The sequence below is a fragment of the Takifugu flavidus genome, chromosome 15 (genome assembly GCF_003711565.1).
Source record: "Takifugu flavidus isolate HTHZ2018 chromosome 15, ASM371156v2, whole genome shotgun sequence".
Lineage (NCBI taxonomy): Eukaryota > Metazoa > Chordata > Actinopteri > Tetraodontiformes > Tetraodontidae > Takifugu > Takifugu flavidus.
This window is the reverse complement of record NC_079534.1, coordinates 14,348,451-14,361,772: the sequence shown is the minus strand read 5'-3', so window position 1 is coordinate 14,361,772 and position 13,322 is coordinate 14,348,451. Positions and strand designations below refer to the sequence as shown.

The 13,322-nt window shown below is 51.3% G+C and overlaps 1 protein-coding gene across 3 annotated transcripts; it reads right to left on the bottom strand.

Moving 5' to 3' along the window:
• Window positions 1-2,750: 2,750 nt before the first annotated feature.
• On the bottom strand, window positions 2,751-12,851 carry LOC130538511 (BTB/POZ domain-containing protein KCTD1). Of its 3 annotated transcripts, none has more exons than XM_057056157.1 (6): window positions 12,579-12,851; window positions 9,095-9,475; window positions 8,174-8,352; window positions 7,377-7,521; window positions 5,868-6,173; window positions 2,751-3,908 (listed from the first exon to the last, which is right to left on the bottom strand). In XM_057056157.1, exons 1-6 carry the CDS (start codon window positions 12,585-12,587, stop codon window positions 3,747-3,749), a joined length of 1,182 nt encoding a protein of 393 aa, XP_056912137.1. In that variant the 5' UTR covers window positions 12,588-12,851; the 3' UTR covers window positions 2,751-3,746. The 3 variants fall into 3 exon arrangements, with proteins under 3 accessions (XP_056912137.1, XP_056912138.1, XP_056912139.1); XM_057056158.1 differs by having other exon boundaries at window positions 9,293-9,475; XM_057056159.1 differs by lacking the exon at window positions 9,095-9,475 and having other exon boundaries at window positions 12,579-12,831.
• Between the last annotated feature and the right edge of the window lie 471 nt (window positions 12,852-13,322).

The following is a 13,322-nucleotide window of genomic DNA, read 5'->3' as shown; positions in this document are numbered from 1 at the left end:
CCTCACTGCAAGAGCTCCATAACTCAAGGCCCCACTGATAAATAAGCAATGGAAAGCCTGGCGAGTTGTGGGGGCAGTACCTGGAATCCTCCACTTGGAGCGATGTCACGTACTGCATCATGATTATATCACCACAGAACCGGTCCAAATCTGGAGCAAACAAAGAAAATGCCTCAACCGTTGAGATATCTGACGTTTTTTATTCTGTAAAATGGGCTTTGATCAGCCTATCTGACCGATGATTTGTTCTGTATCTCGGCGTTGTTTTCATTTAGCATGCTAACGTGCTAAAATTCCCCATTTACTCGCGCTCTGCGGCGCCCAAACTGATGTTTGCGGGGCTTTTCTCACTCACTAAAATGTGATATACATAAATCTTCAAGGAGAAAAAGTGCTGCCTTTTTAATTCTCCCAAAACTTCCTTTCTGGCTGAACTGACAAAGTCGTCAGCCTATCGCAGCTTACTGGGTTAAAGCGCGCCTCGGGCCTTTACAGAGGTGGCAAACCTGTGGAAAAACGAAGGCGCACACGTTACTATGATACCAAAATAACAACAACTTCTCCACTTCGCCCAGTCCTCCTCCCTTTGGGTGCCGAGCTTCCCTTTCGACCTCCTCAGCAACGGCGTCGGGGTGACACATTACTCCACCGGTGAATATCCATATATTGAGTTATTAGCCGTCTCCGGATTGTCCGTCCAACAATGCTCGGAGAGCCCGAAGAGCGCGGCGGCATTCATCACGCGGATGAACTAATTTTTCCACTCGAAATAATTGCTGGAAATATGGGGGCCATTATATTAGAATAAAGGTATTTATGAGCCTTCAATCTCATAGTCTCACTGCGAGATATCTTTGAAAATTTGAAATCAGCTCCAGAGGCTGAGAGCGAGGGAGAGAGCGAGAGAGAACAAGAGAAATGGCAAGGGAGGGATGTGGGAGTTGTGTTTTGCTTTTTCGCCACGGGTTACATTTATAATTATCTTGCTGGCATAGAATGGCCAGGAGGCTTTTTCAATAAAGGTAGGAGGCACATACAGAGCAGAGCGTTACCTACAGATCAACACAAGAGAACCGGAGAACGGGTGCAAAGTATGTCCACTAATAAGTGGATTCGTTAGGACACCCATTAGCCACCGCTTGCATGGCGCCGATGATTTGAAGAGGAGGCGAACGAGTCCGTCGGCCGACCTTCAGCGGTGGTGAGCCAGCGGGGCCCGAGGAGGGAGAGGGGAAGATGGCCACGCTCGTGTCCTCCGGGGCTTCCTTCTGCCTTTTGATGAGCGGAGATAATCAGCAGAGAGCGCCGCGATGAGCGACGCGATCACAGACGCGCCACAGAGCAGGATCTCCAGCCGCTTTCATTCTCCTCCAAACCCCCTTTTGTCCTCTAAGTCGCTCGCTCGATGCCATTCATCTCCGCACCAACAGGCTGTGTCCGGAGAGGAGGATATCTGCCATTCCTTTTCAAGTCGCTGCCAACGCAGGGGAGTGGGAGGAGAGGGCGTGATGGGGTCTCATTAAACTCACGCAGCCCCCACAGGTTATCTCCAAAATCACCTCGTTTGCACAAAAACGGCTGCTGATTTGAAGCTCAACACGCCGCCGCCGCCGCCGCCGCTCTCGCCTAGCAACCTCGCTCATTGGAGTTCAGGAGAATAACTCCGTGAAGATGTGAGGCCGTTTCTGTTCTAAACATTAATGCCGCGAATGTTCGGCGAGGGTGAAGAGCTGAGAAGAGGAGGTCAAAGTGGAGCTGGGGAGAGGAACCGAGAGGAGCAGGACCATCTGCCACGCCCGGGTTTACCTTCCTCATGTAGCTGTGGAGCGGCCCACAGGGGTGAGGGGGCGCTCAGGTCTGACATCATCAGAGGATGATTATTGTGATCTGATACCGTCGCATCCTGGTCTCAACAGCCCAGGATGCTAACAGCCCAGGATGCTAACAAGATGGTATCTTCCACGTCCTGATGTCTCCACTTTAGCAGAAATAAACGTTTTATTGATCTTTGTCCAGTGTCAGAGGCGCTGGACTATAGCTTAGCACAGCTTAGCTTAGCGCAACTTAGCTTACCTTAGCGAATCTTAGCGCAGCACAGTTTAGCTTAGCGCAATTTAGCTTAGTGCAGGGGTAAAACTAGCTGTGGTTGAAATATGACGTCCCTGTTCTTTCTCACCTGTACTTTTTTGAAGGGCTTATTTTCATCTTCACAATAACAATTTGAACATGTGACCGGGAGCAGCTCGTGCGTGGTGCACCTCCGCACGGCGTCAGTCAAACAGAAATCGAGGGCAAGGAGGCCTGAAAGGGAGAAATATAGCATAAACCGCAGATAGCCGACGAAAAGTGGAGATTCTGCCAAAAGGGATGAAGACAAGACGACAAGGCTCTGTGTGGGCTTTCACTTTGGATTTTGGCCCTCCAGGGGTATGTGGAAGCACAACTGACAGGACTTGCGTGGAGAAGTCGGCTCTATTCAATATAACTAAGTAAAAAAATGCCCCCATGCAGCTGCTGATGCACCAGCATAAACCCCGCGAGGGCCAGCGCCGCCCTGGAGTTGGCGCTACCTCTGTGGTGGCAGGGGGGCGGAACACGAACCCGTCACCTCCTCGTTTGACAGTAAACACGCGGACAATGTCGGAAAAGGATAATATTCAGCGATTACGGCTTCAAAAAGCCCATCGGAGCTGTAAATGTGCTGTCAACCGCGGCCCCTCCGGCAGCTAACACAGTGAACCAACACCACGGCAACTTGAGTTGAAATTTATTTCACATTTTTCTGCTACATTCCTCTTTGACTCAAATCTGGGGAGCGTAGGTGGGTCCGTCCTCTCCGAAACACTCTCTATCCAACTTCATATCAGCGCGTGCTACAACTAAAAGTGATCCTGGATCGGGTGGTACCATAAGCTTTAATCTGTTCAGTCACGTCGGCGGCGACACATTTGCTTTAAAAAGATTAAATGTGAAAAATGAAAAACACAAACACTTATACAATGAAAGGAAATTACAGGTCATGACTCGGAGGAATATTCTGATCTAATTTCATGATTCCCAGGGTGGAACGGGAAGGGGGGGGGGGGGGGTTGGTTCCCCACTCAGCCAGAAATGTGTGACATAATAATTTACTAAACTGTGAAAATGGGCAAAAAAAAGTTTGATTTTGACCCCACTGATGTCAGTCGTACAACATGACACGATGGATCAAACCATAAAAACACGTTGTCTGGATCACAATGTTCAAGATCCGGTGGATCAGAAGCTGCTTTGTTGAATGTGTTTATGACAACTCAGACATTCAGAAGGTTAAGCGTGATCTTTTTACAGGGTGGGACTGGAATAACTTAATCAGATTAGCAGTGAGACGTCAAAATATAGGTATCAGCGTCAAAAGCCTTTTTAAAAAATTCATATGGATGGAAAAGAACTCATATTTAACCTAATGTAGGCTCTAAGTTTTAAAACAAACTTTTGGGGGGGGGGGGTCCAGCACATATAAATCTGTTTTCAAATTGGTTTGTGGGGGTTAGACAATCAGACACGTCCGTGTAATCTCAAACTGAATCGTCTTGTATCTTCTTGTGGCAAAATTTAAAAAAAAAACAAAAATCTGGTTGATGGTTTTTTGAGTTTAAGAAAACTAAAAACATCAACAAACAGACTCAGAGTCCAAAAGAGCTCTGCAGCATTCGACCTTTGGCTGCCACAGGAAAGTCTAGCGCCCCCTACTGCCCGGGAGGCCTCTAGTCCAGCTGCTCCTGCTTTATCCTGTTGGCGTTGGAGCCTCGTTGGCTCGGCCTCCTCAGCTCCCTCCTCAGGACGTACTCGCTGAACTGGGAGGAGTCCACGCCTCCGCCACAGGAGCCGGCGATCTCGAAGCCGCGCTGCTGCAGGCGCTCCAGGACCTGCAAGAGAGAGCGGGTCAGAGTCACCCGGTGACCAGCAGCTCCATCAGCGCCCTCGCTCGACCCGCTAAACCCGAACGTCTCTTTAAAAACTGGGGAAATCTGAATCCAAAGAGCCTCCTCCCAGCAATCTGCTGGCTCGCCTGCGTGAAGTGGAGCATTGGAAACAGATTTGGGGGCTGCTGTGATGGGAGTTTCCATTGTTTTCTGCTGTTTATGTGTGGTGGTGCCTGATCTGGAGGCCCTGCAGACATCTCCTGACGTGTCCAGGAGCTCTGTGGGATCACATTCCATCGAAGAGGCCCCCGGGGAGCGTGGCGGCTTTCTCACCGCCACTTGGCTCGGCGGCGTCTGCTCAGCGAAAACGCCCCTCGCCCCACCACCACCCCCCCCCCCCCCCCCCCCCCCCCTCGCTTCCAGCCCCGAGCCTCCACCAAAACTACAAAGGTCCCCCTACTTGCTGGCAGCTCTCTCTGCCCCCTCCTTCCTTCTCACAAACCCCCCCGTCCTGCCTCCATTAGACGCAGATACAGCATCCACCGCCGGCGTGCTTTAATAACCAAACAGGATTATGGGCCCTGCCCGGGGACAACCTGCCAGGGAGCATGCTCACTCTCTCTCTCTCTCGCTCGCTCGCTCTTTGCACAGCTCACACACTTCAGAGACGAGCTTGTTTGTGTGTTTTGTGGAAAAGGAGGTGCAGGGTTGACTTTCTCGGATGGAGACACAAATAATTGTGAAATCTTTTCAAACGTGTCCCCCCCCCCCACCGCCTCATGAGTTATTGATGCGTCTCTCAAGGCTCTGGCAGCACTAACTCAGGGGAACGTCACAGGCTGCATCCAAAACACACATTTAAGTCCTACAGACACACTCCGTGCACATGTTGTCTCTTTACATGGAGTTAGCATGTATCTCCCCACGAGAGCTAGCGTCGCTAGGCTAACGAACACGCAGGCTAACGAGAAAATCGCTCCTACACGATAAGATGTGAGGAGGGCGTCAGTCAGCACGTGCACGAACCCCAAACACCGAAGGAGAGGAAGACCAGTCTCATACTGGTGTTTTTGTGGGCGCTCATCTCATACTGGTGGTGAACCAGGCAGCTGTGTGTGATGTGTCACTCGGATCTAGTTTATAAGCCACAAATAAATGAATAAATTAACCCTAAACAAACTCAGCATGTTCAGTTAAGTCAGCAAAAAACCTGAACCCAATCTCCCATTTTCCCTCGGCTCCTGGAGGATGGAAATGATGGTTTTTATCTTCACTGACAATTTCAGAGGTTTGTTCAAAGACTAAAACTGGAATGTGAAATAAATCCCTCCGCAGGAGTGACAGATCCGAGCTGTCTGGTGGGGACAAATAACAACTTTTATATCATCGTCACGTAAAATCTTTAAATGTTTAACGAGATTTCTGGAAACAGATGATTAAAAGGGAGGAAGAGGAGGAGTTGATGAGTGCTTCCTCATCCTGCCACCAGAGGGCAATCCAGACCAACTGAGTCTGAGTTTTCATCTCTTCATTTGTTATTCCGTCATCGGTGACGTTTGGAGAGCGGAACTGTCGTTTAAACATCACGTGACCGAAGCAAATCAGGAAAAACCTCAACTGGGATGATTTTATACGCTGGATTTCACTCCTGTGAAGGAGGTGAGACTATTAGTTAGTGTATTGACTCCTTCTAATCTGTTTCTATGGGATTCTCCTTTTCCTTTAGAGGACTTTTCCACCTCTGGAGTCCTGGTTGGAATCAGTATTCCGTTGAGATGCAGTAAAGGAGGCGATAAGCTTGAGTAATCAGGCCTTATTAAACTGGCTCTTTGCTCTTTTGAACTCATCAAAGGAGCCATTTTCTGCCAGGCGGTTCTTTTGATTCCGCTAGATCTCAGAGCGAGATGAAGTCAGACTAGAAGTGCATTAGCTGAGAGGACACCGGCTCGGCGTTCCCGTTACCTGGACGGAGTTCAGATGGCAGTAGCCGTTGAGCGGGAAGCGGATGACGTGCGTGGAGTCGTGGTTCCAGCCGGCGTTGACCGAGTTGCACATGACGTCGCCGATCTCCGGGAACACGTCCTCGATCAGGGCCTTGTCGCCGCTGAGCGTGATCCTCTCGCCCAGTTCGGGGGCCACGCGCACCACCAGGCACTCGCAGGGGCGCAGCACCCGGCCCAGCTCCTGGTCCTGGCGCCAGCGCTCCAGCTCGGCCAGCATGGGCTGCAGCTGGAAGTAGCGCGCCTCCTCGTACAGCAGGCTGTAGTCCTGGAGGAGGCAAGGAACAGTTTAAATCTGGGGGGGGGGGGGGCAGCACAGCGTCTAGGTCTGACTGTGGCGGCGGAAACGCAGCCTGGAGGCGCCCAAAGACGCCGACCACGCGGTTCCTCATTTCCTGTCGGCGCTTCATGATAATCCAGTGACATTCCTGACAAGAGATCAGATTCGCTGATATTCCGACTCCCAAAAAGTTCCTCCCCAAACTAGCGTGAGCTTTGTGAGTGAGCTCATGTGGAGAATGGCGTAATCGCAGCTGTCTGGCTGATTTTTATCTATTTACTAAAGCAGCAACAGCACATACGCCCGCTTCTGTTTCAGCCATAAAGCTCATGTATCCCCTCCGGCAGAACCAGGGAAAAACTTCTCCCTTTTCTGAGCCGATATGAAAGCAGCTGGTGACTTAAACGTGGCCAACAGTGCGTCGGGATACTGCAGATCAAAATAGCTATAAACGCAAAGGGCTAATGGCCTCGCGCTCCTATTGGGGGGTTGTTTTTTTCTTTCTAATTTGGAGCCGACCCAAGAGTGCAAAACAGGAAGAAGTTTGGAAAAGCGACGTTTCTACCCGAGTGAGCAACGAGCCGAGCGGAGGAGGAGGAGGAGGAGATGCGGAGGGACGGGCAGCACAGGGCTGTGTGGGGTAGAGCGGCGGATCTGTTCCCTGCAGGACTGCAGGGCCTGAAAGGCATCACAACGCAGTTTTCTCAGGCTCCTCTCGCCATGTGAACGTGGCCCGGGCCTGAACCGGGATCTGTCTTGCGTCTTTGCTTATTTTAGCTGACATACTTTCCACTGATTGAGTCACTGTGGACAGTCCATCAGATAATACGCTTATTTGTTTTCTCCTGAGGCGAGTTAAGTAATTACAGACTAAATGACACATAAGAATTTTTTGAAGAATAGGGGGGGGATGCTAACGTGTCACATGCACGGAGCCTCAGCCTGCGTGGACGCTTGGCACGAGAACATAGAGGAGGCTCAGCCAATGTCGCCCGCTGTTTATTTATGGGCGAGCGCGATGGTTTTTCCTTTATTGTAATCTCAGGATCGGGAGGGAGGCTCTGGTTTTGCTCCAGGTCTCCAGCGTGGGAGCCCAGGCAGAGGTCTGGTGACCAAAGGCGCGGCACTCAGCGTGCACGCCGCCTTCGCCGCCGCTGCTGACTGGAGCTTCTCCAGTGGACGTCCACTCACTTTGAAGTCGTCCGGGATGAGGAGCTTGGACGTCCTGAGGAAGTTGAGGATGTAGCGGAACATGTGTCCATCCCTGTCAATGAAGTAGTGCTGCTTCAGGCTGTCCAGGACTATGGGCTCCGTACCATCAAAGAGACGACCGATTCTGCCCACAGAGAGGGGAGGGGGAGAGATGGGGGGGGCAAATGGGGACAATACGTCAGGAACATCTACAGTTCACACAGCAGAATTCCTGCTCAACATTTAGAGACGACACAAGACCTCAGCGCTAAAGAAAGCTGGAAAACAGAGGTGGTATGAAAGGGTGAGGCCAGCTGGTTGCCGGTTGCCCGGGGCGACCAGCCAGCCGGCCTCAGGCCGCGGCCTGGGAGCGTGGCTGCGGCCTCTCGGTCTCCAGATGGCCCAGGCCCTTTGGTCCTCCGCTGCTGCTGTGACATCTGTCATAATAACCAAGTTGCTTTTGTCTGCACGCTGCACTTGTTTACGCCCCGAAACGACTGTGGGGAAGGATGGGGACGGGAAGGCGGCTGAATCCGGAGCGTTTCGGAGCGTTTCGGAGCACTCCGTACACCGGCTACTGTCCTGTCCACCAGACGCACGTATGGGATGCTTTAGTGATGTGATGGGATGTGACATTTGGCTGTTTAATGTCACAGGATGACATTAAACATTAAACACGCTGACATTTTGATACTGATAAATCTGGCATGAAAGCTTTAAGAAATGTCTCCCCCGGTTTTGGGAAGCCACTTCACACACACACACACACACACACACACACACAGATCTGTGCTCACCGGGATTCTGGGAATTTGGTTAAGGTGGCCAGGCTGCTGGTGTACATGTGTCCGCCCACGTCGATGTGCACGGGGGCGTTGGACTTGGTGAGCTGTGCAGGAGTCGGGATGCCCTGGTTACTCAACGGAGACACCGGTGACCGTGTGATCATGGGTCTGGACATGCTGGAGCGATTATCCTGTAAAACACAGCGAAGCCTAGGTAAGTCAGACAGGACGAGGAGGCTCCTTCCTGATCCAGATGTGCCGATAACGCTTTGGAAAGCCAGCCTGGGGGGGGTCTGTAATTAGGATTTAGATGATTTTCATTCCAAAGATTAAACAACAGTCTGGTTAACAAACAGCAGGAGTGAGGGGGGGTTTCTTCTCTGCGTGCTGGAGCCGCCTGACCTTGACCTGAATGTTGCCACATCCACAAGCACCCATTCCTGTGGGCCATAATCTCCCAAAACCAAATTAATTTTCCGGCATCAATCTGAGAGTCTTGGAAACGAGCAGTAATGAGTCTTGATTGGAATTCTGTAATAGGATTTGGAGAAACCGTCTCCGGTTAACCTACAAACACCATTAACGGGCAGATCTCCTTGGAAATATTACTCAAAAGTTTCAGACACTTTGTGGAAATTGGAACCACTCGAGGACGCCCGTGCGTCGCGTCTGTCGGCGGGAGACCCCGCTCAGGTTCCACGCGAGTAAAACAAGACCGAAAAAAAAAAAAAAAACACGTGAAAAGATTTGAAACATTTATAATGGTGAAGCAGGACGCGGAAGAATAACGCGCCGCCGGTGCGCATTCGATGAACACAAGCTTCCAGAGAAGCTCCGCGCGTGTGTCACGTAAACGCGCGCAGCCGGAGCCCGACCCGAAGCCCCGAACCCGCTTTGTTTCCCGAAACGAGCGGATGAAATGTTGGCGTTTACCTGCGCCGGCATCACTGAGTTGGGAGACGAATTCACCGGGTGGTCATTCTGCTTGAGAGACGCTGCGGGGACCGGCTCTCCCCGGACCGCGTACATGAGCGAGGACTCCCTGCACTCCGCCGCTCGCATCGGGAGCCGTTTGAGGGACGCGTGCACGGACTCGTCCGCGGAACTGATTGGACGCGGTCGTTTTCTCGCCTTCTGATGCGTTAAGTCCATGATGTCCGTCTCGTCCATGGCCGCGCTCACTCTAAAGGTGCTCGGATCGACGCGCTCGCCTCCGCTTCCTTCCTTCCGATGCCTCCGCAACACGCTGGTGCCAAATGTGGAGCTGGGCAGGAGCGCCGTGGCTGTCAGGCGGAGCGGCTTCCTTCGGAATGGCTGGGAGAAGTCAAAGCCCCGACAACATTAGCATCGCGGCGCCCGCGGCTCTTCTGGGCTGTCGCTGCTGCCGCGGCAGGTATGAGTGTCGCATTTTTATATAATGAAATAAATCGCGCCTCGCACGGCTTGATGCCCCCACTGCACGGCAGCGGCGCGCATCTGGACACGCCGCAGCTGGCCTTTGCCCTTTCGGGGCAGCTTTTCTGCCCCCCCTTCCCCAGATAGAGGTTGCATTAAACGTCCAGACCCAAAGGGTCCTTAGCTTCTGGGATGGTGACCAGCCCACTCACACACCTGGACAAAGGTGTCCCTTTAAACGCCCCCCACCCCACCCACAAACACACGTCACTCCTCCCATCAACTTTTTAAAAAAGCCTTTTGCTTTTTTTCCTTTTAATTAGAATCTCGACTGAGTGATTTAAAGCCGTGCACAGGCCACATGCACAGATGTGCCTCCACTCTCAGCACCGCAGAGACGACTCCAGTGTTTGAACTTAAAGTCGGGTGCTCTCCTCAGCTGCACCTTTTTTTTCATACAGAGAAAAAGCAGGGAATCCACAAATTTTAATAACATTCAGATTAAAATTAATTAGTTCAACCGCTGGCCTTAAAACATCCACACTTCTGCTTCTCATTGGCAGCGCGGGTTTCACACCTAGCTACCCAATTAGCAATTAAGCTTGCCTTTGAGTGCAGGCCTCCAATGCGGTGTGTGATCCTGCTCTGATTTGCATGCCGCTTGTGCATGCGCTGATAAGCGCAGGCAGCAGCCATACATAGTTTTAAAATTCAACTCCAGAAATCCCTCGCAGAAGGCAAAAGGACCCGCGGGGCACGAGGGAGAGAAATCACATGGCTGCTCTTCAAAAGGGGACCTGTGTAAGGCAGCCGGCAAAGTGCGTGGGATCACACTCAGAATGCAGGTAATTTGTTCCCTGACTAATTTGTGGAGATGGTGGTGGTGGTGGTGGTGGTGGTGGTGTGTGTGTGTGTGTGTGTGGTGTGTGTGTGTGTGTGTGTATGGGAGCCTGTAGAGAGCAAGTTCTGAAAACAGCTTGGTGGAATTGGATTTCCTCAAAGCCTTGTCATCGCAAAGGTGGATTGGGTGTAAAATCTGTGAGGCATTATGGAAAATTGCAGGAGAGACAGAGGAGAGGGTGAAAGAGCGGGTAGGTGGGAAGTGGAAGGGGGTTACAGGCACGCCGCCGCTATCACCCGCCGCTATCTGGAGGTACACAAGCACACCTGCAGCTCGCTGCTTCACACTGGGAGCTGATCTATCAAGCCCCAGGTGCTCGTCACCTGTTGCCCGTCGACAGAAGATCCTGAAGTTTCCAGCACAACTAGAACAGAAAAAAGCCTCAGACTCTGAGAGCGGGCCCGTTTGGCCCGCCTGTGTTGTGCCACAGTATGCAAAAACAAATCAGAAACAGGCACGCCGCACCGGAGCCCGCAGCCATTTGGCTGCTGCGCGTTACTCCACCGTTTTCCATCTGAAGCCTTTAAAGCCTGACGTGCAAAATCATCACTTCGGCGTCTTTGCAACTTCAAAAAAGCAAAGGAAACAATCCGGGAAGGAGGCACCTGCCGGCCGCGGCCGCAGTCGAGGGCCCCATCCAGGGTTTCGGGTTCGCGTCCCACAATGCAGCTCTTTAGAGCTTCGACGTATCGGAGAAGATGCAATTAGCATTTCAGACCGCAGCATTAGCATTCAGTTCGGGGACCCGTATTTACATAATCTGGAAGGGCCGGCGCTACGCCGCTGCCCTCGGGCGTTTGCTTCAAACGTCCGCATGGAGACAAATCTACAGATTCTGGGTGAACTTTAGTCAAAGCCCGCAGGGCAGAAAACAGGTAGCGAGACTCCAGGAGCAGAACATCACGTCCGCTGACGTGTGCAGCTTTAAGGTTTCGGACTTTTGGCTTTAATCGATGTCACAAAACTCTGTTTTAGAAGAGCTGCGTATAAGTTGGTTGACACCGCCTAAAAGAGCTAAAAGACCCAAAGGAATCAACCTTCCCTCCTCTGTTGTGTGTCAAAATCCTCAAAACTGACAACCTGCAGTGACACAAAAGGCCACAAAAGTGATACAGGTTTTCCACCAGCGACTTCCTTTAGAGACGGTGGTGCCGGGTCACTGGAGACCACGATGGGGCCAGTAAATGTCACGATGGGGCCAGTAAATGTAACGGACCCGCTCTGAAAAGTTCGACTTGTGTGTCTTTTGTTCGGTGCAGTTTGTGTGTAAACGCCGGCGCGCAGCGGTTTTGTTAGTAGAGCGCCATCTAGTGATCGTCCCTGACAACTCCACCCCTTTCGGTTTATCCCCTCACTTTTGTGGAACTCGGTTAAATTCAGCAAACTTGAAGAAAACGTGAATTATTTGTTCACAGTGTCACCAAAAATAAATAAATCGAAGTTTGAGTTGTTAAGGTATTTTAGTCGATTCCCACTCGGACTTTGGAGTTGGTTAGGCACCGAGGGGGAAACATTTCCTCGATATCTTCCTTCATTTACATTGGAATTCTTATCTGGGGGAAGCTAAATGTTGGGTTTGGTGGCGCTTCATCTCTCCTACATTCACGTTTGCGAGGATTCGCCGCCCCGAACAGAAACACAAATAACGCCCGCGGCCAAATGACTCCACAATGGCGTCTTTCATTAAAGGATCTGGGGCAGTCAGGAAATGGAGCGCTCGCACGACAAAATAACGCTCGGAACCACCTTTGGGGAGACGACGGAACGCAGGTCCGACTAAGTTGGGCGCAAGTTACAAAGCAACAGCGGCGCGGAGACGGTAACGCGTCCGCCACCGAAATGCGCCAGCAGCGAATTCACGCGGCGGAAAAAACCCGATCACAGCGACCGGATCGAATTCCAGTGCGATTTTTTGCTCAGATCAGAGGTGGCCAAGGTGCGTGTGATGCACGCGCACCCACCCGTGCCGCGACTATAGAACAATAGCAGGAAATGGTTAAATATTTCTTTAAAGAACTGCGCCGCTCGAATCGTTTGGCACATGCGTAAAAGCGGCTGCGCCTCGTCGTCCCGGTCCACCCAGCCACGGAAACAACAAACCAAATAAAAATCCCCGCTTACCTGAAACATAGAGCAGCATAAAGTATCTGTTGTGCACCTTTTCTCTCCGTTTTGGCCCCCTGTCTGCCTCGCTTCCTACACCAGCGAGAAATGCAATAGCTTGGCTAAGGTAGACAGAACAAAATACAGAGAATACTTGCTCCGGGGCTCCGAAACCCCTCAAGGCAAAGATCAGGATACAATTAGCTCATGTCTCTGCCCCAGTCTAAACCAGTCTGCAAAATAAAACTCCGAGCAGTGGAACAGATCACAGGACCGCTTCAGCCTTTTGTTCAGTTTATGTTTTTATAAAATCAAATAAAGAAATCTGCCTTTTGAATTTTTTTTTTTCCACAACACCCTCACTCCTTGTGCCTCCAACTTGCCTCTTCGCTCTCTCTCCCTCGCAGAGGAGCTGATTTTAATCGTTATGATTAGTTTTGATGTAACGCTCCCCGGGGCCATTGCTACAAATGGATGGAGTGTTTCTTTGCCAGGGAGGAAAAGCAGCAGATGATGATAATTATATAGATTGTTGGTGGAGTCCTTTGATTCTCCCCTTCTTCTCCCTCTCGGTCTCCCAGTCCAAGACACGGCTCCGTCTACTACATTTTTAAAAACACTCCTCGTGCGTGAGACAACTTGTTGATTAGTCCGCGGTCGACGTAATAATTGCCGAGATGTGATTAATGAAGGTCTCTCTCTGGACGTTGTAATTCTTTTCCTCCCTTTGCCCCCCCCCACCCCCCTTCCCAATGACGTATT